The sequence below is a fragment of the Lycorma delicatula genome, chromosome 6 (assembly GCF_047948215.1).
Source record: "Lycorma delicatula isolate Av1 chromosome 6, ASM4794821v1, whole genome shotgun sequence".
NCBI classification, from domain to species: Eukaryota; Metazoa; Arthropoda; class Insecta; order Hemiptera; family Fulgoridae; genus Lycorma; species Lycorma delicatula.
The window spans coordinates 142,351,853-142,378,064 of NC_134460.1; the positions used below are offsets into that span (position 1 = coordinate 142,351,853).

Here is a 26,212-nt window from a genome sequence, read left to right on the forward strand (position 1 = left end):
CGCGTTTTGGAAGTTTTTTTTTAATTTTTGGTTTATCAGTCAAACCCGGTAGTTGCTGCTGCGATCGGATTCTAGGATTTTTTTTTCACACATCAGTTACTTGCGTCGTAGCTTAGTGTTGTTCTTACATTAAAATTCGTATTTAGAGAATAGTTTGAATTAAATCCGATAGGTAATGCTGTTCTGACAATTGAATTTATTTAAATTCTGAATTTTATAAAGTTAAAGGTGAAATGTTATAAGGTTCCGTAATGTTTTGTAAGTTTCTAAATGTTCAGTATTAATTGTAATGATTTTGCAGCCACAACACTTTTCGTTAAAAAATTATTTTCCATCGAATACTGTGATTAGAGAGTGGTGTGAATTAAATCCGATAGGTAGTGCTGTTGTTTTGCCATTTGGATTTATTTACATTTTGACTTTTATAAAGTGAAAGGTTAAATTCTGTTAAATTGCTAATGTTCAGTTTTTTAAGGTTTTATGAAACTTTCAATTGTTGTCATTTAATCTGTATGTATACTCAGATCTAGCAATAGCGAAGCATTGCTAGAGTCTGCTAGAATTGCGCGCTTATTGAGAATATTATATTATTATGTATTGAAATAACGTTTTAAAGTTTAATTAAAAAATGTACATTGTGCAGATTTGTAAGGTGCAGTATTGAAATGAGTATTTTACATGAATTTTTATGATGTATACACGTGCATTCAATAACAATCAACTTAACCTACAAATTTAAATTGTCAGTTCTCATTTGATTCTATGCAACTTATGAAGTATTGAACGGCTCTTTGAAAATAAAAATTTAAGTTTCTAAAATAAATTAGAACATTTATAAAATTAAAATATAAGTTACTTATAATATAGTTTAAAGTATATTTAAAAATTGAATTTATAATGTTTTAGCTGATTAATTTTATAAAAAGTTTTCTAAAATTATTTTTAATTTACAATTATCTGAAATTTGGTAAAATAGATGTTAAAATAAAGAATGAGAAAAACGATAAAAATTTCTAATAAAATTTTAACTACGTTGTTTTTTTACAGTGCTTTAATTTTTTTTTTATTAATTGATTAATTAAGCTGTTACATGGTTATGAAACATATGTAGGAGGTACTTTTTTAGAATGATGTTAAGTGAAAATTAGTAGTAACGTGGATGAATATTTATTAATTACACTAATTATTAATTTTACGACGTTTAGATTTTTTAATTAAATTTTCATCGGACATCTCAATATTTAGTGAAAATAAATATTAACCATACTACACATAATTAATCAATAAACCCATTACAATAATACAACAATCACAAACTGATAATATCATACTAATAGTCATTTTAATGAAATTTAGAACACATTCCTGCTAATTTTAACTTAATTAAGTTATATTTATGTGTGAGCATTTATTACCGAATAATGCTGCGTCAGGACAACGTCTGTCGGGTCCGCTAGTATATATATATATATATATATATATATATATATATATATATATATATATATAAATAATAACATAGTAGTTTAAGAAAAGATGTGTTATCTTTTAGACTTGAAAAATTAGTGATATTTGTTTTTAGAAAAATAATAAAAAAAGCATTAATATAATTTTTGAATGCATTACGAAATTTTTCATCATATCAATCAATAGTCCTACTGGTGTGAGGCTGAAAATTTTCGATCATGTAGCGAAAATTGGTGAAGTAAACTCCCATATTGTAAAACTCTGAAACTCTGACCGTACAATTATTGACCACTTCATACTATATGACATCATAACGAGTTTAATATGATTTTATTTTTAATTAAAAAAGCTTTTAATTAATAAATCTAATACACTTTTTTTAATATTAATAAGTTTAAAAAATATCTACATTTTTTGTGATCGTAAGATTGTTGAACCTCCCTGTTATCGTAATTTTTTTACATTAGAGGGTAATCAACTTTCAAAATCAAAAAAATATTCTTTTTTCTTTATTTGAAGGTTCTGAATATGAATATGCATTTATTTTAAATATATATTATTTATAAAATTGTTTAAAAATTTTATATTTTAGGTTAATAAGACAATATGTAGTACGTACAAAATAACTTAGGCCATTGCTAGCTAATAGGTGTATAGAATTGTTTTTAAATGAACAAACATTATTCGGATTGAATTAAATCACATGCAATTTAAAACTGACACAAGGAAGAAATCAACGTTAAATTGAAATTGATGTTAAGCTTAACTCGATACACATTTGAATATAATAAGAAATAACTTAATTCGCAAAAACATATATGAATATAATTGAACTATAACCTTTGAATCATTTACACAAATATATTTACATTTTGAATATGTTTAACATTTTTAACTTATTTTATGCTACACTACTAGAAAGAAATGATATTGTATTTTTTTAACAATAATAATTTAATAATGCGTAGAATAAGAGGAACCTGCTGATCTAATGGACTTCTATCAATGAAAGAAGAGATTAATGTAATTTCTTGATTCCTCAACTTAACGATGTATTAAATAGAAATTAATGATTTTTGTAGCAAATAAAATTTATAACAAAATAAATTTTTTTTTTCAAAAGAGAAAGTGATAACCAATTCGAACCGTGTTTTTTGCACATGTGTGTTGTATAAATATATATATATATAATGTTAAACATTAAGAAATTAAATGAACATTTTTACCTGATGAACCAAATTTTTATAACTTATATACCTTTTTTTTTTGAGGAGCTTAGAATACCTTTTTCCATAATTTGTTTATAGTAGCATAACAGTCATTAGCAACTTAAATAATATTAAGCAATCATATATAATTAGACAATAAACAACATCAAACATTGGATAACATATATCGACACAGGAACATGACCGCTAAACTATTTTCGCTGCGCACACAGTACTCCACAGGGATCTCACGTAAGCAAAACTGCTAAATTAAGTTTTTCATACCATTATGACAGAGATGTCGCAATAGTCTTTTAATGTATTTCTTCACATCTGAACCCAGATTTAATTTTCGTCGAATAGGCGAAAATTATCTTATTATTTTATTTTCGACGAAAATAAATAATAAGTAATCTACGGTTTATGGGCCATTTTACGCTGCAGGTCTCACAGTTCTGCTGAGAAGAACCAAATAGATGGTCGTGAGTTAACTTTGTGTGCCCAAACCACCTATAATCCCTCACCAGTCTCACTACTATACAAAATAATAAACAAAGAAAACCCATAAATAAATAATCTAGAATTTATTTTACTAAATTTAATGTATTCGTCTATACCGATCATTGTTTATCTGAATATCGACTTTTTCTAACAGTTATGTATTTAATAATGTCTATAAAAGATAAATCTGTATTATCATTGTGGAACAATTCTTACTTCATATTTGGGTTGATCAGATAACTCCTTGCATCATAAAGTGCCGGTTACATAAATGAAAAGTATTACTAACGTATAAGATGCCGGATTAAATGTTTTACAATTAGGATTATATTTTATATATTACGAAGTTATAAATGATAAAGTACAAATGAAGAGGTATTCCGGAAAATTGATGACGAAAGAGGCATTTGGAAAAATATAGCTAAAAAAGAGACAGGCATTACAGACTTACAGGCACCTTAAGGCATCCTGCATTAGTCGCTTTGATACTGGAGGGACAGGTAGATGGGAAAAGTTGTGCAGGCAGGCAACGTTTCTTCTCATCAAGTGACATCTCCTTTCAGGAGGTTTGCAATCATCATCGATACTTTGACCTCTAAGTAGGCAGCTCGGAAAAGTTCAGTGGACGTTGCGCTAAATCATTTCCTCAGATTGCGCAACCATAAAATTCTCCGCCTGCCATCGTTACGCCTGTCCACGTTCTTCCCCTGCATGATCAACTGGAGCTAATCTAACTTCTCTCCTGTATGCGACCTAGATACTGTAATTTCCTTGTTCGTACTGTAGACGTAATCTCCAGTTGTTTATTCATACTCTCTAATATCTTGATGTTTTACACCTTATCCGATTAAAGGCAACTTTTGGAATACGTAAAACAAATTTTTAGGGATGTAGGATGTAGGGAGTATACCGAAATGAAACGACTGGCACTAGATAAGGAATCTTGGAAACCTGCATCAAACCAGTTAAATGACTGAAGACAAAAAAAGATTTTTATATATTACTAAGATCACAGTGTAATTTACATTCCAATAAATTTATGCTTATAACATTATTTGCAGTGATTAATTAAAGTTAAATTTTACTTATTTAGATTATTAGCTTTAATGTTATTCAGTTTTATTAAATTTTAACAAGATTAATATAGATCAATATATTTCCAAGAAAATAGCTTCAAGAATAATTATGAGCGGTTATGAGTATTACAAAACTAATTACACATTAGAAGAAGTCCATATGATATCATGAATGAACATGCTGCCCGTAAAAAAATCAGATTTAAAAAAAAAATATTTATTAACATAACGATAGTAAGTAAAAGTTGAAACTCATGTACATAACAAATTCTTGAATAAATTCCAAATTCATTCAAGAATTCATTTTACTCAAATTCTTGAATAATAAGTTCTGAAATCAAATAAATACTGAACTGAGTAATACGTAGAATCAGTAAGCTTTTAATAAAAATATAATTTTTATATTTCAACCTTTGGGGGACGTAGCTTCAGGGCCAGCTCCGACCAATGAGACCCGTCGTGTGGGCCTTGGAGAAGACCTGTGTTGGGGCAGCCCCGTTCAGGAGGGGTGGATCGCTTAACTGTCACACTGGCGATGATTGGGCGGGGACTTTCCTGGGATTTTCTTAGAACTTCGTATTGGGAGGTAAATTAGTCCCGGTGGGAGATCCCTTTGGAGTTTCTCACTTGAGGCGTGGCGTAAAGACCGAGTACCGGTGGGGGATTACCTCATTAAAGGCATGGCGCAGAACTTAAAGATCGAGTCCCGGCTACCTGGTGGGAACTATGGTTCTCGACGAGGTAGCTTGAAGCGGTGGCACCCCCTGGAGCTGTGTTTATGCTTAATTACGTGTCCGAGAATTTATTTTAAGATTAACTCTATATTTCGACTGACATGAATTAATCATACCATATACTGGAAGGTTTTTTTTTACGAAATTAAGTCCCTGCCTGGATGGGCTCCAGCCAGAGAATTAAATACGTTTTATTTTGACTTCAGATTAAAATTGGAGGACATTTAATTAGTTTGCCACTAAGGTGCAACGCAACAAAATCGGGAGGGGCGCCGGAGTGGATTTTAGAGTTAGGGAAGGGCGGATAGCCCCGGTCGTGAAGGCCGGCATGCCGAGGTGCGTCGGTTACGATGATCGACCGGGGACTCTGGGGTCCTTAGGCAGGGACGGGGCAAATTAAAATACCCAGACCTGGCTTCTGGGTTGGTAGGCCGGGAGCGACTTGGTCAAGCCCGGTTCTCCCTGCTCAACGGTTATAGGTGTAAGTCATTAAAAAGTATAGACCGAGACCCGGTCTCCGAGGAGGGACCAGGGAACGACATAGTCGGGTCCGGTACACCTCTTCTCGGAGATTAGAGGCAGGCGATAAAAAAGACCCATCGGGGGGGGGGGGGGGGCTGAATTACCATGCCGGTCGTAATGCTAGTAGGTGGGGAGACCCTCTTAGAGCTGACGGATGCTCTGCTGGGGTGAGCTTTACTTGACTGTATATCCGACCCAGGGGAGTAAGGGATAATGGAAAAAAGTCCCAACTTACGTGCGAATTCAAAGTACAAAACTTCGCTTGACCACCGGAATCTAAGAGTATTCCTTAAGTAACGTTACTCCCAAATTTATCCTTTACGTTACATTAAACGGTAGATAAAAATATATTTATATTTGTAATTTGAGAGCACAATGTGCGTAAGTATTAATCTTCGTATTAGTTATTTCATGAATTAATGAATGATTTTTTCTCGTACAAATATTAAACATATTTACTGCGACAATCTTTAATAAGATGGCCAGGATGTAAACAATTAAAAAACAATTGTTATTTATCAGAAATTCTTTTAAATATTGATATTTAGTCTTAGGAATTTTTCACATTTGTATATAGGATGATTTGAATTACACATATGACAGACAATTGGTTTGACATAATTACTAGATGACTTGTTTTTATAAAATTTATTGGTAAATTGTAGTAAGTTGCCCTTCGTTATAATATTAAATTATATTAAGCGTTGGGTGACGAATGAGAAGAAATGCGAATTAACATTCAAGTTTTCCAATAGTTCTCTTCTATTCTCGAGGAATTCAACTAAGTTCTGAAAATTAGGAGATTTTTATACGAGGAAATCTTTCCTTCCACAACCTAGATGTGATAACGTCCAGCTTGGAAGTAGAAACTCTGTTACGATAAATTCAAATTCGTCAGTTAGTAAATTCATAGCTTTTTAGGTTGGGTTCACATCTCGACTGACAATTGCCTTGCGAATAGGCTCGTCTGCGCATGAGTATTCCGCTGACCTTGAGAGTAAACAGAACAAATCTTAGAGATATTTCCTGTTGCTTGAACTTACGCTTAAGAGAATAGAACTGGTTTTCTAAATATACACCATTACGTTTGGAAACCTTTAGCCCTGTTTACATAATTCGATAATTTTGTAAAAGTTTGTGGCGGGTTTTGTCTGCCTGTCCGTTAGAAAGACTTATCACGCAAAAACCAACCAACCGATTGCTTTCAAATTTTTAGGATACATTTGTGTTATCCCAAGGAAGGTTTTAAGCTATAGATCAAACCCTAGTCCCCTTGGGGATGAAGTTGTGAAGTTTTCCTACTCGAAGATTTGTACTTTAGTTACCATAGTTACTAATGACTAGCACTAGATAGGGAATCTTGGAGAGCTGCATCAAACCAGTCAAATGACTGAAGACAAAAAAAAAAAAAAAAAAGTTACTAATATTCTATCTTTTATAATTTAGTTTCTTTTTTGGGTATTTGTAAAGTCTGAACACATTAATTGTTATTTATCTGTATTATTTTATCAAACATGAAGATAACGAACACAGTGGGTCCAGAGGCTGGAGCCCTCTGGCTAGAGTAGAAGGGCTAGCGAAGCGACTCTAAGCGGCGGCTATATATATAGAATTTTTGTAAAGGAATGTTACTGTTTTACACTATCTGACCCCATCTTTCTTATGGCTACTATGCATGTTTGCAACAGTTAGAGACGAATTTTTCCTATAAAAATAATCATTTACTAAAGGCTACGCCTTGTCAATTTAGACGTCACTCTCATCTCCGTTTCACTCTCTTCAAGTCATTATATGAACTAAGGTATTCTTTAAAATGATTGATGATGGTTGCTCTTCTTCTTCGTATAACAATTAGAAAGGACCTCCTCTCACTCACTTGATCGTTTCTTTTCCTATTCACCCAGCTTATTCTTGTTATTCTCCTCCAAATCCATATTTCCATAGCTTCCAGTCTTTTCTTTTTGCTTTCCCAAGCGTTTATGTTTTACACCCATAAGTTAGAACACTCCAGACATAAGTTTTAGCGAACTGTTTCCTTATTTGCATACTCATATGATTTATTATCAGTCAGTATATTCTTTTTATCCTGGAAAGCTCGTTTTGCCAGCGCTATTCTTCTTACTTCTATGGCACATTCATTATTTCTAGTGACGGTGCTTCCCAAATAACAAAAACTGTCAACTTTCTCTACAACAGTACCGTCTAATTTAATATTAACCTTTGTACCTTCCTTTGTTTATCCTACAATCATAATCTTTGTTTTCTCCTTATTACTTTTCAGTTTAAGTTTTGTCAGTACTTTAGATAGTGTTTCTAACATAATCTCCATTCCTCTTGCTGACTCCGCCAAAAACACAATAAAGATAAAAATAAGAATTAAAAGTTGTTTTCTCTGCGGATAATGTGACTCAAAAATGGTAGCCACTATGGGGAGTAGATTGAAAGTGATTAATGAAGAATGTGTGAATAATGTGAATATATAGTGAATAATTATTAAATGGGAATTGACTAATGAAGTCTCTTCATTTTTATATTCACTTCATTGGCATGTTTAATCGCAACAATATATTCGGTTCAATGAAGAAGAAAAATATTTTATTTCACACTCTTCCTTGTAAGTCTTCCATTGGCTGCTTATTACTGTTGAAGATGATTATTAATTTTTTGGGCATGGCTTAACATGTCACTTATAATAATCTAGTTATGAAAGGTAACAAACAAAAATCATGTCTGAATGTATTATAAACAGACATATTTTATCGCCAACTTAAGGAATTATGTTTTATATTATACTTAAGGAATTAATCATATTAATAACGTTCAAAATCTAATTGTAATTCTTATTGAAAAGAGAGTTCTTATATGATAAGACCAGACGGAATTATGATATAATTTTTTTTAAGGTAGTTTTAGTCAAAATAACATTAAATAATGGTCATAGTCACATTTCATGATATGTTTATTTAAAAAATAAAAAATAAATTTTTTTACAAATTTTTATTTTTTATTTTAAATAATTTGAGCTTTATGTATGATAAGGTAATATGAATCAGATATTCTCTTCTGTTTGCATTCAAAATGTACAGCGCCACCGGATCCACATCCGACGAGTTGTTTAACCTTTCAAAAGTAAACAATAGCCCCCATTTAACGAACCCATACTAATGTATACATAATATGTTAATATCCTACAACTGTTGTTTTATAATCTACTTTGTTATACTTAACTTTAATAATATGTTTTGTGGAAAAGTAAATAATAAAATAAAACGTAACATTTATGACATATATATCCATAGATGATATAATTTTATTTTAAATGACCTCCACGCTGAAATCAAACTTTGGTAGGTTATATTTAAATATTTAAACAACAGATAAAATTATGTTCTAAGTACGCTTAACTAATTATTTTCCCGGCAAATATAATTAAAATAGCTATATTAAAGGGGAAAGTATGGTGATGACAAAAATGGTATACCGGGTTTTTTGCAAATCATTTTAGGGTTCAACTAGTTCATCTACACAAAAAACATATGTATGAGCATGTGAATTTTGATTCTACTTTTATATATACGTGCATGTGCATATGTGTACGTGTGTGTCGCACTGATTTTGGCCTTATACCTTAGGATTGACCGAACCGATTTTTTTTCAAATTTGGCTCAAATATTTTTCTACAATGCATGTACCTACAGCGCATATAAAAAAATAAAAAAGGATCTCATAAAATCAACTCCTATCTCTTAAATTTGAAATATAAGTTTTTTTGTTCTTTTGCTCAATCTCCCTTCGGTTAACTACTTTTAAGTTAAAGTAGCTTTGGCACCTATATTATATTCCAGACCCAAAATTAGAAGTAATTTTTTATATTATTTTCATAAAACTAATATTTTATTTTTTCAATATTTTAAATAATACTCTTTTAAATATTTTTTTTTTACTTCCTGTCTGCTGCTATAGCTTTAGAAGGGAATCGCTCCAATTTGGGCATGTGCGGTTTTCAATGGATCTGGACGTTTTGACATCTAAGATACTCAAAAAACCGGATGAAAATTTTTCGGATCTTCGTATGTACCTATGTGTGTACGGTGTCGCACCCTGTCGTTCTCCAGAACTACTTGAACGATTATTACCAAACTTGGTCAGATTACTTCTATGTATGGGGCATTGATGCCATTAAATTTTCAACTTTAAAGGTCAAGGGGATGAGGCTGTAGAACAAGGTCACCCTCAGTATCTCGAGATTTCACCTGATTCTTATTTTTCTTATTTTTTCTTATGTACATTATTTTTCTTAAGCGCATGTGTTAACAATTAAAAAATAATATTTCCACAAAGAGCGCTAGTGTAGTACTGACAATGTAGTCCACTGCTGTGCTGTGACGTTACAGGTGACCGGTAGAATTAAATAAATTAATAATATTTTGTGTAAAAAATCTGATGTAGACACTACATGACTTCCTTATACGCCTGTTAAATTACATATACATACTTTTTAAAAGTACATAACATTTTATTTCATTAATTACTTCTGATATTTTCATTTCTTGTTCTTATTGTTTATTATTGAATTACTATTTATTATCATTTTTTTACAATCAGAGGTTAATAATTATTAATAAATCAATATATTTAAATTTTAAAAAAATTAGGAAAAAAATTAGATGAAGTCGGATTCGAACCGATGTGCCTTTCCCTGTAAGATCCAAATATTTCATTAATTAAAATTTCATTTGACTATAACTCTGGAACCATTGAAAATAAGTACCACTTATAATGTATCGTTGAAAATATCCCAGTAAGGGCTTATTACTGCAGTTAAGAAAAAGTCCAAAATCTAAAACTTTAGGATATTGGGCTTTTTTGGACACTTTTTGTCCAATCGATTGCAATCAAAAGGGGAGGAGCACAACAGTCCTAAAAATCAAAATTTCAACATCCTACGGTTAATCGTTTTTGAGTTATGCGAGATACATACGTATGGACGTCAGGCCGAAACTAGTCGAAATGGCTTCAGGGGTTAAAATGGATATTTCAGTTGAAATCTGAAAACCTAAATTTTCGCGATCAAAATACTTCCTTTACTTCGTACAAGGAAGTAAAAAGTACTTAAAGTAACCGCTATTACCGCCACACCCGCGCGAATGAAATACGGTATGCGCGCGCGCTTTAGTTAGAATCATTGAATTAAATAAACAAGAAATATTACATTTAAATAAATCGATAATTATTTTAAATTAAATTTTGTGTGTGTGTATGTGTGTAAGCCATGCATCAGATAAAAACAGCCTGACGGGAAAGTTCTACAGTTGTGTTGTCAGCTTTTTTTTTTGTAGGGACAACTTTTTTAAAATAAAGTTTTCCTAAATTTGCCACACAAGTAAGAAAATCTCTAAAATAATTTTTTTTTATTAAAAATTTGGGAATCTTGGGATGCTTAAATTTTATTTTGTTTATCATTATAATTGATAAAAAAGCCCTGTTGATACTTGGACTCCGAAATTTTAAAAGATTCATTTAACATTTATAAAACTAATTTTGGTGAATATTAGTGTTATTAAAAGAATTTTTAATACAACAAAATTGAGCAGGAACATAATACAATGAATGTCATTTTAAGTATTTTATTTTACATTTTCGTAGTGTTTGTTTATGATTTTATTTTTTTACAACTTTAACTTTTTTATTTTACTATTATTTTTACAAATTTATAGAATTTTTTATTTTATAATTTTTTACGATTTTACCGAAATACTTTTTGACTGGCTTAGCTGAGAAAGTCATACAATACTTTACCAGTATTTTTTTATTTATACAATTTTTTTACAAATTTTGAAACGAACTTACATTACTAAGATAAAATTAAATACAGGAAATCACATAATTTTTACATGGATACAATTCGCGCCAATAACACAATTATTAATATAATGAAATGGTCAATATTTTCCATCGAGAAATTCTTGCGGTAAAACTGTTCTAAAATAACACTTTTTATTTCATGTTGTGTAATCATGAAATTAATCATTTTTTGTAGAAATACAAAAATATATGTACGATTACGTGAATTTACATGTACTTGATGAAATTTATGTAACAACATTTACCATACGGTTCTTGTTTCTAAGTTTTCGTTTTATTACTAGTTTCATTACAACTTAGTTAAACGTACTAACAAGATAAACTGTTATGCGTTTCATTATTTGGTTCGGTTTACTATTATAACTAACATTTTACTTACTATAAACAACAGATTAAACCTTAATGCACTAAAATATTGTACATTATTTTAACTTATGTTTCTAAATAGTTGTTACAACAAGAATCATCGTAAATGTATTGTTAACTTCCCGTAATATTACGGTTTCTTTACACTAATAAATTTGAAGAGATTTAATCAACTCTTAAACCTTTCTATTTTGCTTAAATTTATAAATTTTATCGGTTTTTTATAATTTGATTTCAAAGTCAGAGGTTTTAATCATTAAAATGACTTATATTTTATTTATTTTTTAAATAAATCAATATCAAGATTATCCTTTATGGGTTTGGTTATAAATTTTTGGAAACTATTACATAAATATATTTTCTTTATAAATGTATTTTTCTACACTAAAATTATTCAGAATCCAATTGAATGCTGAAGTAAATTTTCAAATACTTTTAAATAGATACTGATTTTGATCGGTTGAAATTAATACTTTGTTTCATTTCATAAGCAGAATGCTAGTTTATTCTTTTAAGTTAAATTATAATTATCGTATTTAATTGTGGTTTTATTTCGCTTTTAACATATGATATGGGCTTTGCTAATTATTCTCTGTTTATGTATTACTGTTGTTTAGTGTTTAAATTATTATTTTTTTTTTCAATATTTGTTTGTTTATTGTATAAATACCGTATCCAAGCGCTGACAACGACACTTCGTTGTGAACCCAGAAAAAAAGATAGCTAATATTTACGGATGAACTATTTATTATTATTTTTTTTTTTTTTAGAGGTTTTTAGGGGCATCGACTACTTTGGTCATTAGCCCCATCACACTTCAAAAAAAAAGAAAAAAAGGTTCAGTGATTCACATTCATGAATAAAAAAAAAGTTCAAAATTTACATCCTTCTATAACTTCGAATCCAGAATATTACTTCCTAGGCTTTCCTTTCGGCCATCCTTTCTTCCACCGTTTCTCCATTCTTCTAACGGCCTCAACCTCTGATGACAGCGTATCTGAGGCCTGAGACATAGCATCGTCTTCCTCTCTTTCTGATGCCAGTAACGTTCTGCGGCTGACGTCAGGAGACAAAAACATCGTTGGTGCAGTTAGCATCGTTGCTATTGAATCTAAACTAACAAGCGATACACTTTCCGCGGCTGATGAACTGGATTCTACCTCTACTGCAGTGCTGGGTCCAGCTGAAATAGATGCTCTCGCTGACGCTGTTTTTTGAGCTTTTGGAGGCTCCATTGTTGCAGTTTTTATTTCATCTGCGTCTGGTGCTTTTTCTATAATAACTTGCACCTCCATTTCAGTAGAGTTAGATTTTATTGTCACAATTTCTTTTGGTTTGTGACTACATGACGGAGTGATCTGTTTCTCTCCGTCAGATAAATCAAGATTTTTAATTTTTACGCAAGTTGGTGACTTTACAATGACAGATTTAGTTGGTTTTTTAAACGGCGCTGGTGCGTCTCTCATGCCAACGGCGTCAGTCCGGGGATGAGCCTTCTCATCTTTACTTTTTTTTCTCTGATGAGTCGACTCAATCTTTGAATCAATGATTCTTTCAATCATTGTCGCAAGACTTGGTGCCATCGTGTTAAGCAACTGCTCCACATTAATTTTAGATGTGGAAGGGGCAGCCGCTGCTTCTGCGTAAGAAGTCGATGGTCGTGGTGTACGCTGATTAACAATTTTCTTCGCTTCAGGATAACTGACCTTCTGAAGCGTTTTAACTTCCTGAATGGCTGTTTCTAATTTATATGTAGGGCAGTTTCTTGAACGACAATTGTGATGCCCTTTACAGTTAACGCAGGTTGGAGGGTCTTTACATGGGTCCCCCTCATGTGTTTTCTCTCCACATATACATATTTCCTGCGCTTCACATCTTGCTGCTGTGTGTCCGAATCGTTGACACTTAAAATATCTCATCGGCTGCGGAATGAAAGCTCGTACATCAAGCCGATGGATGCCAGCTCGTACCTTTTCAGGAAGATTCGGCCTATTAAATGTCAAAACATGCGAGGCCGAAAGAAGAATCTCACCATTTCTTCTCATAGGAAGTCTGCGACATTGAGTCACTCCCTGACTCGACATTTCTTGTACAATTTCTTCTTCTGTACAATTAAGAAGATCGCGACAAACAACAACTCCTCTGGATGAGTTAAGTGTGCTATGCGGTTGGACAGAAACCGCAAATTCACCGCAATAATTCATTATTATTATTATTATTATTATTATTATTTGGAGATTGTTTTGTTGGCGCTAGTGTAGAGAGGATATGTTGAGGCGATTGGACCTTTCCAGGTTATCTGATAGAAGAACGTACTTTGACTTGGTTTTCTGTTATAGAGCTCTACACAATAAACTTCCGACGCGTTACCATGTTGTCTTGCGGGACCAGGCCAGGTCGGTGAGGTCTTTTAGGCAATTTGTGACGCTGGTTGGTTCCACCGTGTTTCCGATTGAGCGGTGTACCAGTGTTGCAGTGGAGTTCCAGGATAAGCTAAGCTTTTGGGAAGATGAGACAACCTTCATTAAAAGTTTGAGAGGGTTACGTGGCGATGGATTATTGTCCTTGGTGTAATGCTCACTTTCATGATTTTAAAATTATTGTTGTTTTTTTAAGGATTATTGCTTATAACTTGTTTTATTTGTAATGTATTAGTAATATTGTGTTTTTTTTGTATGTTTTCATCTATGTGTTTTTATTATCACTCCATAGCTACCGTTTTTAGTTCTAATTATTATTTTTTTGTATTTGACTATAATTGTTATTATTATTTTTATTCTTGTTATTATTATTGTGTTTTGAATATTGTATTTTTAATTTATATGTGGGTTGTTGACTTGTGGCTGTTCTTTTGTGACTTTATGTGATATTGTGCAACATACAAAGGTTTTGTATAACTGTTCTGTTGCACAAACAAAGCAGATAAAAATAAAAATAAGAAAAATTATTATTATTATCCTAATGGATTTTTTTTCGGTAAATATATTAAATCAAATTTCCTCAAGAGTTTTAAAAAGACAGTCTTGCATGGATTCCTGTGATGTAAATGGAAAAGATATGGCACAAATAATTATAATATTACTGTGATCAATATTTTTGTTTTTTCACGCGTTCGCTGAAGTGATAATTATTGACTAAGTTTTCAGTTTCTTATAAATAAAACGATTAATAAGTACAGCGATTTTTCATAGTCGACTTAATTATTTAGCTTTGGCGTCTTCTTATTGAGTTTCTTTTTCTAAACAAGAACAAGTAATTCTTTTTTCATCACAGAATTTTGTTAAACGAAGGGAATGGCTTCAGAAGATAAAGTAATCTAAAAAGAAAATAATACTAAATATAGAGGTACTAGAATATAATATAGTTGTGATAGAGTAATAATAGTTAAAGAGAGCCGGCCTCCGTGGCGCGTGAGGTAGCGTCTCGGCCTTTCATCTGGAGTTCCCGTGTTTGAATCCCGGTCAAACATGGCATTTTCACACGCTGCTTGTCATTCATTTCATTCTCTGAAGCAATGCTTAACGATGATTTCGAAGGTTAAAAAAAAATTAAAAAAATAACATAGTTAAAGAGAATAGACTAATAGAATAGAGAATTGTTGAGTTTAAACAGATCGTAGAAGTACAAAAAATTATTATTATAAGAATAGAATTGCTTAGACTGAAATAACGTAGGCGATTAAGAAAACGAGTAAATGAAGGTAGCCTTTAAAAGTAATAAAAAAAAGTAAAATAAAGCCTAAAGTGAACTAACGTCATTGTATTTGAGAATCGCTGGAAATTGTCCGACTTAATCCAGAAGGCATAATTGGAAATGATACAAAAAGGACAATGACCTGAAATGTGTTTTTAGGAATTCCTTGTGACTTTATTTTATTGTAACTCGATTTTACTAAAAAGAGGATGATGCTCCCAAACCGAAATTTTTCGCGATCACAATACTTCCTTTATTTCGTACAAGGAAGTAAAAATACTCCGTATGGTTTAAACTGTATTAATTTACAATAGATATTTGAAAATTCTACATTGACTTCGATGCACTTTTCAACTCGTTTCCTTATATTTTCTGTCAACCTAATGATTCCTTCGCGTTCCTTTATGACAGCTGCAGCGTTGAGAATTCTAACGTCAGTTCATCAGGTGTGTCTACTTTTTGCTCATATACCTCACACTTCATCATCTAAGGGAGTAAATTTCAACGATTTAAAAGCCAATTTACCGGCCCTCTACGTCCAATCCGTTTAAAAACAAATTATTCATTTAAGAATTGTCATACCATCCCTGAAATGTATTGGTCTTCCGTCGAGTTGATAGTACATTTCAATTGGTTTTGCCAATGAAAAATTTTCAAGCACCGTAAGAAATTCATTGTTTAAAAAAAATTCCGGATAATTTCTCCCCATAACGTTTTGTTCTAGTATGAAAAGGCCTGTTAATTGGTTGTCGATCATGCTATCCCAAACGTTCACCGAAAATCGTTGCTGGAAATAGGATTCGACTGCTGCATGTGGGCTATCTTCAGACCACTGATGTGAATTCCGTGTTTTTATGCTTTACGGGTAAAATTAGCATCGTCCCAAAATAGTATGACCGGAATTAAGTGATAATTACTAATTATCCATTGACAGAACTGCAGTCGTGTAGCATGGTCATTAAGCTGTAGGTGTTAAACTTTCTGAACATGATAAGGATGCACTCCGTGAGCATTTAATTCTTCTATACTGTGCTTTGTGGAATGTTGAATCGAGTAGAAATTCTTTGCGGGCTGGTTGTAGGATTAAGTTGAACCACCTGAGGAATTTTCCCTTTCATCGCCATATACCCGGTTGACGATCAGATAAAAAATGAGTGCTTGGAGGTGTACCATTTTTACGAAGATTATTAAGAATTCTATGATTTGGAATTCGTCCAGGATACCTCTGATGGCATTCTTTCATCGCAGCTGGAGCGCTTCCATCGCGACGGAGTTCACAAAGATCATATTCTGCATGAGTGAAGAGAAGTGGCATTTTTCAAAAAAAGAATTCAAAACATTTTACTTTTTAAATCCAAATTCAATTGGAAAAATGTAGGTACAGTTTAAAGTACAACAAACACAAAAAGACTACATAACTTCATTCTCAAAAATAGTTGAACACAATCAAAATATGCCAAAAATCTAAACCAGCTGACGTTTATTATTAACATGTAAATAAAGTTTTATGACAACAATGAGTAGTATTCAAATTAGTTTCAAAACATACAGTTAGTGTTATCAACCTATTGTTTCAAACGTTTACATTTATTGTATTAAAAACAACTGTTTTTAATTTTGTCAGATTCATAAAATTTTTCTGTTGACCTTTGTTTTTAATAATAAAAGTTGTTTTATTTTCATAAACTTTATTATACCAATTTCCCCAAACAAAAATTCTTTACAAGTTTTGATAATAAAATTTACTCATTTATTAGTCATTTAACCAAGTTATTGGTACTTCAAACAAAAAAGCATGTTTTATCTCCGAATTTTTCTGTTTTAGGTTGAATATCATGAAAACAACGGGCAATACAGTACTGGACCTGTTTACTCTCAGCAATTAGTGTAGCAAAAGAATTTCTTTTAGCAGGTTGATTCCTACACCAAATACTTTACTACAAAAAATTGTTTTCCCCAATTATTTCTTTCACTTTTTACATTTTTTACACAAAATCTCATTCTATTTAAAATTTTTGTAATTTTAATATACAAATAAAATTTTAAAAACCCACGACGTAAAAACCTTAAAAAACGTAAAATAATCAAATAACTGTATTTTTACCTTATAATCCTCTGCAACATTGTGATATTTTTTTTAAGATAATAAAATTTAAGATTTTGACTAACCGTCGTGCGTGACTGATGATAAATAAAGTTTATCTATGCGTGCACAGAAGGCACAGAAGGCAGAAGTTTACCACGACTCTTCAGAGCAAGGCGGAGCGGATCTCCGCGTGGATCTCAAGTCCCGTGGCGGCAGGAGGGCGGTCGTTCACATTAAAGATGTAGACTCGAAGACCTCTGAACAGGAGGTGAAAGATTCTATTGCTCACGCACTGGGAGATTCTGAGGACTTCAAACTTACTTCAACAAAGCCAGCTTTTGGCGAAACCAAGAACATTACGGTCACCACCACATACCGTGCGGCTCAGAAACTTGTTCAGGAGCGTACCAGGATCAGGTGGGTCTATTGCAGGGTCCACATTAGAGATGACGAGGACGATTGCTTCAGATGCTGAGGTTACGGCCACAGGAGTGCTGACTGCCGCGGTCCCAATAGAGCAGATTGTAATTTAACTTCGGCGACAGGATCACAAGATTAGCACGTGTAAGGAGCCAAAAAAGTGTCTAGATTGAAAGAATAGACTAGATTTGAATCAGGGAAATCGCACCGGAGGCTTGGAGTGTGGTATCGCCAGGAATGGTTAAACTTATGCTCTCCAGTGCAAACAGAAGCTCGCTCTCCCACGATCTTGTGGGTGAGTTAGTAAGCAAATACGCAGAGTGGCGGTCTCCGCTTTCAGTCATTTGGTGGGGTCCCGCAGGAGTCCGTTCTGGAGCCCTTGTTTTGGGTCATCGTCTACGACGGCGTCCTTCATCTTCGCTTGCCGATGTGGACGGAAACTATAGCCTATGCTGACGACATTGCGGTTTTGGTCGATGGTAGAGCGGAGGTAGACCTCCGTTGCTTTTTGTTCACTAATTCAACAGATTGCAACGTACACATTAAGGAAAGAAATTAGATTTATTTTATAAAAAGCAGCTGTCATTTTATAATGTAAAATTTATAATTTTTTTGGAAAAAACCCAGTAACATTTGAATGAGGTAATGCACAAAGAAGCTCTAAGAATACCATTAGAATCGACTAAATTTTCTCTGTTACATTATGATATTTTTGTTCTGAAAATAAATCTTTGCAGTTAGAAATTACTATTACATTGGCACATCAAAACGGGTCTTATATCCAAGATGCACATACAACTAAATACACAGAATCGAGTCTCATAGCAGTCATAACCATTTCATCTCCGTCTTAATCTACATATTTAAAATTTATCTACACCCCGTTTTAATATCAATCTCAGCATTTTCTTATTCGACTTACAAAAACAAACATATCAATTTATTTTAATTTTTAAAAATAACTATTCCAAATTAAAATATCGCTTGAAAAATAACTGGAAAATCGTTAGTCTAAAAATGTCCATAAGAGCGATAATAGTAAACTTAAGTAATTGGAGAGTAAAATACTATCATTCTTATGTTTTTATTTACCATTTTTTGTGAAGCGATATGAGAAGTCTCAAACTCATTAGCAAAGATATACTGCGTCAAGTATAATAATTTTTAATAAATCATCTCGTATACTATCACTATTGAATTTCAAAAGAATAATTGTATTTGAAGTTTAATTAATTTACATACCTTATAAAATAAATAAATATTTGAAACTATTTGAATAACATTGTAAACAATCATAACTTTATCAAGTTCAAACGGTTTTCTGTTTCTCATTAAACGTGGTCCAAGAAATAAACAGAAATATAAATAAAATCCAAGTATTGCGAATGTGTAGGTCGGAGTTGACATTAAAGGCCATTCTCGCACTACGGGACCTGTAATATTAAAAAAAGAAACATTATAATTTTTGTTGTTTTTTTTTTTTGTTATCTCAATTGCAAACTATCACTACTACAATTTTTTACTACTAATTCAACGAATATAAATTAATTTATTCACAGTTTAAATGTCACATTTCAAAATAAGAGTTGATTATTGAATGTGCAAACTATTTTGTTGTTAGTTTTGCTCTTCTCCATAAATTATAAACAAATTTTTACTTGATATCCATTTTGTATGTTAAAAATATCAATTTTGATATCAATTGTATGTTAAAAATGTTTACTTAATTCTGTATCCTTAATTAATGTAGACTATATTTTTAAAATGAATATTAAATGAAATTTAATTTTAATTTAATCGTCGATTAGAGGAGTATTATAATATGATGACATATCATTTTTGCCTTCACTTTTTTATTTTAGTTTTAAAAATTTGTATTTTTAATGTATCTTATAGGAAAGACAGAACCGTTTCATGTAATTTAAAAAAAGATAAATAATGAAATTTTACCGGTGACTATTTAAATATGACATAAAAATTGTAAATAAATTCATTTCTTGTAATTTAAGATTGTTATTTGTTATGTGGAAAAATCGTTATAGTTATATGATTCAAAAATAATTCATGAAAATAGCATAGATATTTTTCAAGAATTATAAGCATCCAACGTCAGGGATTTGAGGAATAATAATTTGTAATGTGTTTCTGGTTGGCAAATATTACTTCACTTAATTATTGTACAATGAATACCTAACCATACGGAAATGCAGATGATATTCAAACCTAAAAACTGCACTTTAAAATGAACTTCTCTCATGTAGATAGCTGAAAAGATCTAAAAGAATACAAATATGTCTAATCTGAATATGTCTTAGTTGTTTTACAAGCATCATAGTCATAATTTGTTTGAAACAGTACAAAGGGATAGAACAATCCTTTCTTCAGAGAAACAACGCATTATGTATAATACAAAAGAAGATTTAAGATTGATAGGTCCAGTCGAGTTGGAGTACTCATAGGGTTGTGACCTGCTGTTGCTCCGCTCTGCGATTTTTGCAATTTAGTTCGGTATTTTGGTGTTTTTTGTTTGGTTTGTTGGTTAGTGAATTTTCAACGTGCCTGTGAATTTTGGACATGGATTAATACCGCTTTTTTAATTTTCTTCAGGTTTGTATTTGGCATAAGAAACACGTTGAAGTGGTTCTACATGTGTGTATAACCTATTGCTTGGTGAATATTATTTCCAAGTCGATCGACAAGTTGCCGCAGGAAGAATAACTCATCATCTTTCTGGTAAATAAGGACTTTGAAAATTTTCCTGAGCTGGTGGAAACTGACTAAGAAAACTGTCGGTGAACAGAATCCTTAACCTTGCCAAGGATGTAAAAGAAGTCATTGAGGATTTGGAGGTCAAGAAAAATACGTCTGATAAATATACGCAAACGGTGAGAACTGATCTGGATACTGCTGAGAATGTTAAAGTCCGGGATCATTGAGGAGTTTAAACAAGTTCTTACTGGGAGGTGGCCTAATCAGACCTATGAAAGGGTGTCGGAGGAGAAGGGACTACCTGACGAGGAGATTTTCAACCCAAGGTATACATCGTGGACCTTACTGGAGATAAACGGACTCCCTTTGCGACTCATATTTGTGGGGTCTGCCTTGGGGCGAGGCTGAAGCCCAACAAGAATGCTTTAGCCCCTGGTTCTGTCATTGTGTGGTTGGAGAGGAGCTTTAACTACAACGTCCACCTACAGCAGACCTTGGCACGTGCTGAGACAGTTGTTGATAATTTCGGTAAGCTTATACGTAACCACAGAGGTCCTCGTGCTTCTAGACGACGTATAATACTGACAGTGGCTTCTTCTATCATATTTTATGCCATCCCTGCGTGGGTAGAGGCCCTTGAAAAGAAAAGGAAGGTAGATAAAATATCATCGCTTTAAAGATGTGCTGCGTTGAACATTGCGGCCGCATGTCGCACGGTTTCGCGAAACGGTATTAAGGTCATCTCCGGGATTCCCTCAGTGCGGCTGCGTGCATTGATGCTCCGGCGGGTTTATCTTGGTATGACTAAGGCCGAGGCTAAGGACTTACTTCTGGCCGAGTGGCAGGAGGCCTGGAACACCTCACCTACTGGTGTATGGACGCGTAAATTAATTCCGAGAATAAATGTATGGGTGCAGAGAGGACTGGGTGAGGTAGGTTTCTATATAACGCAGCTGCTTTCTGGACATGGCGAATTTGAACCCTACCTGCATCGATTTGGCAGGAGAGCGTTTCCTCTATGCAGGTACTGCGATCTTGAAGATACCGCTGAGCATACCATCTATCAATGCAAGCGGTAGGATGTGGTCAGACAAGATGTCAGGTTAAGCTGGCTTTCTCCGGAAGAAATAGTTCCATACATGTTGACAGGAAGAGCAGAATGGGACAAGGTAGTACACCTAGCAACTGGTATCCTGAAAACTAAAGCGAGAGAAGGTAGAGAACGGGATAGAACCTGATTTAGGACCCAAATCAGTAAGAGGACTGAAGATCATCCAGCAAGGGAATCAGAGTTCCATTCAAAAGACCTGAGACTCAGGCGAAGAAAGTGACTTGAAGGTGAAAGGGCGAAGGACAGCCCCCTGTAGAGCCGTCGTGCGTCTGTACTTGCGCGGATGGGTGACGGTGATGATGCACGGGAACTCTGGACCCTTGGACCCTAAAGGCACCTCCTGGGACCGCGCAATGCTTAAACTGCAGGACTGACCCCGGAGGAGGAGAAACGATGAGATATGATTTTTAGTCGGTAGAGTGCGAGTAAACATAGGCAGTTAATAATATCTAACCGAACCCGTGAGAGTCCGACACTCCTCCATTTATGGGGAGTGCGTAAATGGCATTTCTCAGACTCCTCTATAACAAAAACAAAAAAAAAGATTGATAGGTCCATTAACAAAGATCAGACATCAAGATTAACAAAGATTGAACTTGTTAACATTTAATTAGTATTTTCAAGAAAAACATTATATGATATTAAAGGGAAAAATATATTTAAAATATGGAAATTTTTCAAACTGGAAAAATTTACTTGTAAAAAAATTACTTCCGTAAAATATTAAGCGAACTTTCTACACCTAAACTTTTTATTTATACATATTCCTAATGCTTACCTTGCAATCTATTCATCTAGTTAACAATTAGCAACTCATGCCCGGCCCAATGAAATATATATGACATATAAATGAAATTTTCTCTTGTACAAACTCAGGCCGACGATTCCTGATATGTGTGGTTAAACCTCAACCACCAAAGTACACCGATATCCACTGTCTATTATTCAAATCCGTATAAAAGCAACCAAATTTTACTAGGATTTGAACCTGGAAACCTTCGACTTCGAAAATTATTTATTATAAACGGTTAATAAATTATCCCAATTTAAGTGTTCCATTATTTAATCACAGTTGATTATTTTTTTCTATTTTAATTGGAAATTTAAAAATTTACTTCTATACCAAAATATAGACTTGTAAAACTTTAACATTTCAATGCGGCTATGAAATTCAAAATTCAATTTTTTAAAACTGAAAAGATTTTTTAATTAAGAAATTATATTTCTTACTACAGAAATCTCATATCACATTCCTAGATACAAACCCTACATATTACATACAAACCACAAGCTTGTAAATTAATCATCTGATAAATAAAAAAATCATTTTACCCTTTTTGGGTGAAAATCATTTCACCCAATTAAAATTTATTAATTTATGCCTGAATCCCGGTCAGGCATAGCATTTTTCACACACGCTAAAAAACATTCATCTCATCCTCTGCGGAATAAATTGTTTGAATACGGACCCGGAGGTAAAACAAAAAAAAAAAGATTAAAATTTATTTACCTTTTATACAGAATGAAACATTGAATTATATTAATTACATGTAAATCAAAATAAATTAAGTAAAATTAAAATTTAATGCTTATATTTAATTTTGAATTAATTTCTAAATATTGAATTGTGAGGCTTTCTGATTTAGACGTGATCATGTAAATTAAGATAACGATATAAAGCAAACGTAATTACTTGAAAAATATAAATAAACTATTATAAACGAAAATATAATTTTTATATTAAAAAAAAAAAATTGTAAAAAGCCCTATTCAAGATTTATTTACTACCAAAAATAGGAAAAAATGTGAAGTGAGATGGTTTTCCGTTATCTTTTTCAATGAACCGAATAAATTGTTGATAACAACAAAACACGAAGTTCAATTAAAATGCAGGTGATGTTCATTCCTCTATGTGGCAATCACCTATTCTACAGCAGGTACAGTAAGTGAATGTCATTGTTGTTTGAAAAAGTAACATTTTTTAGTTTCATGTAATATATTGTAAAAAATATTGAGACAGTTTAAACATGCAGATAAATATACTGTTAAGTCGTAATGTAATGCTTTACGTATACTGCCTCTAGTATCCCCTCTATTAGAAAGGATGAAAGCAATTGTAGTAGGTAAAAATTCCAGTCTTAGGGTTACAAGAATTAAAATTTCAATTGTTGAACTGTTAAAGGTACAAATATGTTGAGATTAAAACAATCACGCCTTTACAAAACATAAATTTGTCTTCGAATTTATTTTCAAAATTAGCGATCATTCTTTTTATTGCAAAAAAAAAATTATTTATAAGCAACTATGACTTCATTTAAATATGTAAATCAAAACATATTTTATCAAGCCTAAACTTTCATTCGATCATTTTCCTTTTACATAGTTTCATTTTTATTTCAACATAAGACAGTTTTTATTAGCTCCACATACATGTTCAACTCTATGCAAAAAATGAAATCAAAACACATTCTGTCGTAAAAAAAAAATCATTCCAGCTACCTAAAGTATCTTTTTTATTTCAATATAAGGCATATGTTTCTTCATTCAATTCTATGCATAAACATATTTATGTTGAGCTAATGTTTTTTTTGAAAACTATTTATATACTAGACCTCAACGAAAGAGATGTGATGAACAAAATGTATGACAACTTATTTTTAAATAGTATTCTTAATAGTGTTTCTATCTTACTTACTGAATTCATCCTGTAGAATTCGTTGTAGGATAAAAACAACATGTCTCGTATTAAAATGCGATCCCTACAGAAAAATGGAATCGACCAAGTTACTGACATCGTATTTCACTCGATTTATTTTTAATCGAAAACCCACAGGACTTTGACCATCCATGACTGGTCGAGAGTTGAAGATGGAATTATCCAAAGAGTTTCATGTAGATTTAATAAAAATGTCTTATATTGAAATGAAAAATAAGTTTTATGTAATAGGCAAATTATCGAATGAAAGCTTTATCGACAAATTAGCACGGACCGTAAAGTCACACTTGCTCAAAAATAATAATTTTTGCAAAAAAAATAATCACTTTTTTGAAAATAAATTTAGAGACAAATTTCTCTTTTGAAAGGCGTGGTTGTATGCGTCAACAGTGTTCGGTATTAAATAAATCATGAAAAATACTTGACGGAATGTGTTTTATATATATATTCCTATGTATAAATTTTTTAGGATTAAAAATCTCCAAACTACTACATCAGTTTCATTGAAATTTAGCACGTTAAAATTTGATGTAAATTGGTTAAGTCGATCTTGACTAACCAATATCAGCTGATCTCCGACCACTTCTGAAGTCTGAATATTTTTATAGTAGTTCCTGTGGAACTTTTATGTACTCCAATAAAAACAAGAATGCTAATCGAAAAACTGTTTTGTGTAAAAGATTATATTTTTATTCAGGATTTTTAAACACATCATTCTTATTTATTTAGTAAAATGAATTTGTAGGTTCGAAAGTTGTAGAAAAACCCTATTTTAAAGATTATAGAGGTAGCGTCGCTGTCTCTCTGTCAAGCTGTCATAACTTCCCTCAATATTGCATCAAAGCAAAAAGAGATAACCTAATTGATCTTAAAGTATTTCAGTGGCTAATATATAAAATTTTCTGATTTATGCAGATAGTCTCATTAATTGATAGAATTTTAATTTAACCACTGTAATACTAATAAATTGTTACTTTAACGTTATTAGTTTATATTTTACATCTACTTGCTTCTTTATTATATTAATATAATAAAAATAACTAAAAATACGAATATTTTTATAAAATAATAAAGCTTTTATATAAAAAAACTATTTTTGAATTTTTATTTTCATACAAAAGAAATATTAAATAAATTTATTAAAAAAAATTAATTGAAAAGCGCACATAATTGACAAACAATTATAACTTCAGAACTGGGATTAAAAATTATAAAAAAAATTTTATTTACGAATGGTAGCAGATGTTACGTTGAAAAATAAGTTTGTTAAGATTAGGTGAAAAGTTTTCGCTTCAAATGAGAGAATTTTCCAGAACTGTAAAATGTTGATAAACATGCTGAAATAAAGGATGATAATGCTCTACCAAGAAAATACTTTAAAGGTTTACTTAATTTTACTGATCGCTGATCAACGTTACATTTGATTATTGAAGTGAAAAATGTATTAATCCATAAAAAAATATAAAAATTCTTATAGATAAGATAAAAAAAAGTAGTTATGATTAAATCATTAATTCTATTTTTATACTTACTTATATTTTCTGTAATTATTTTATGCGGATTAGATACGCATTCATATACTTTTTCAATAATCGAGAAGGTGTTTTGCAGCATGCTATAAACAAAATTTAAAAATACATACGTTAATAATTTACTTTCGATTTATTTATTGTCAGTTCGTATTAGTTCAAATAATATTTTTTTTAAATCATTTTCAGATAAATTATTTTATTTTTTT

At 31.9% G+C, this 26,212-nt stretch overlaps 1 protein-coding gene across 1 annotated transcript in view; it reads right to left on the minus strand.

Moving 5' to 3' along the window:
* The window catches only part of LOC142327007 (uncharacterized), a 157,423-nt gene that overhangs the window by 122,579 nt on the left and 8,632 nt on the right, over positions 1-26,212 (minus strand). The window contains exons 2-3 of the mRNA XM_075369756.1: positions 26,007-26,089; positions 19,181-19,371 (exon numbers count right to left, since the gene is read on the minus strand). Of these exons, the coding sequence (XP_075225871.1) occupies positions 19,181-19,371; positions 26,007-26,088 (273 nt within the window). The 5' untranslated portion in view covers position 26,089. The remainder of the gene's footprint in view (positions 1-19,180; positions 19,372-26,006; positions 26,090-26,212) is intronic.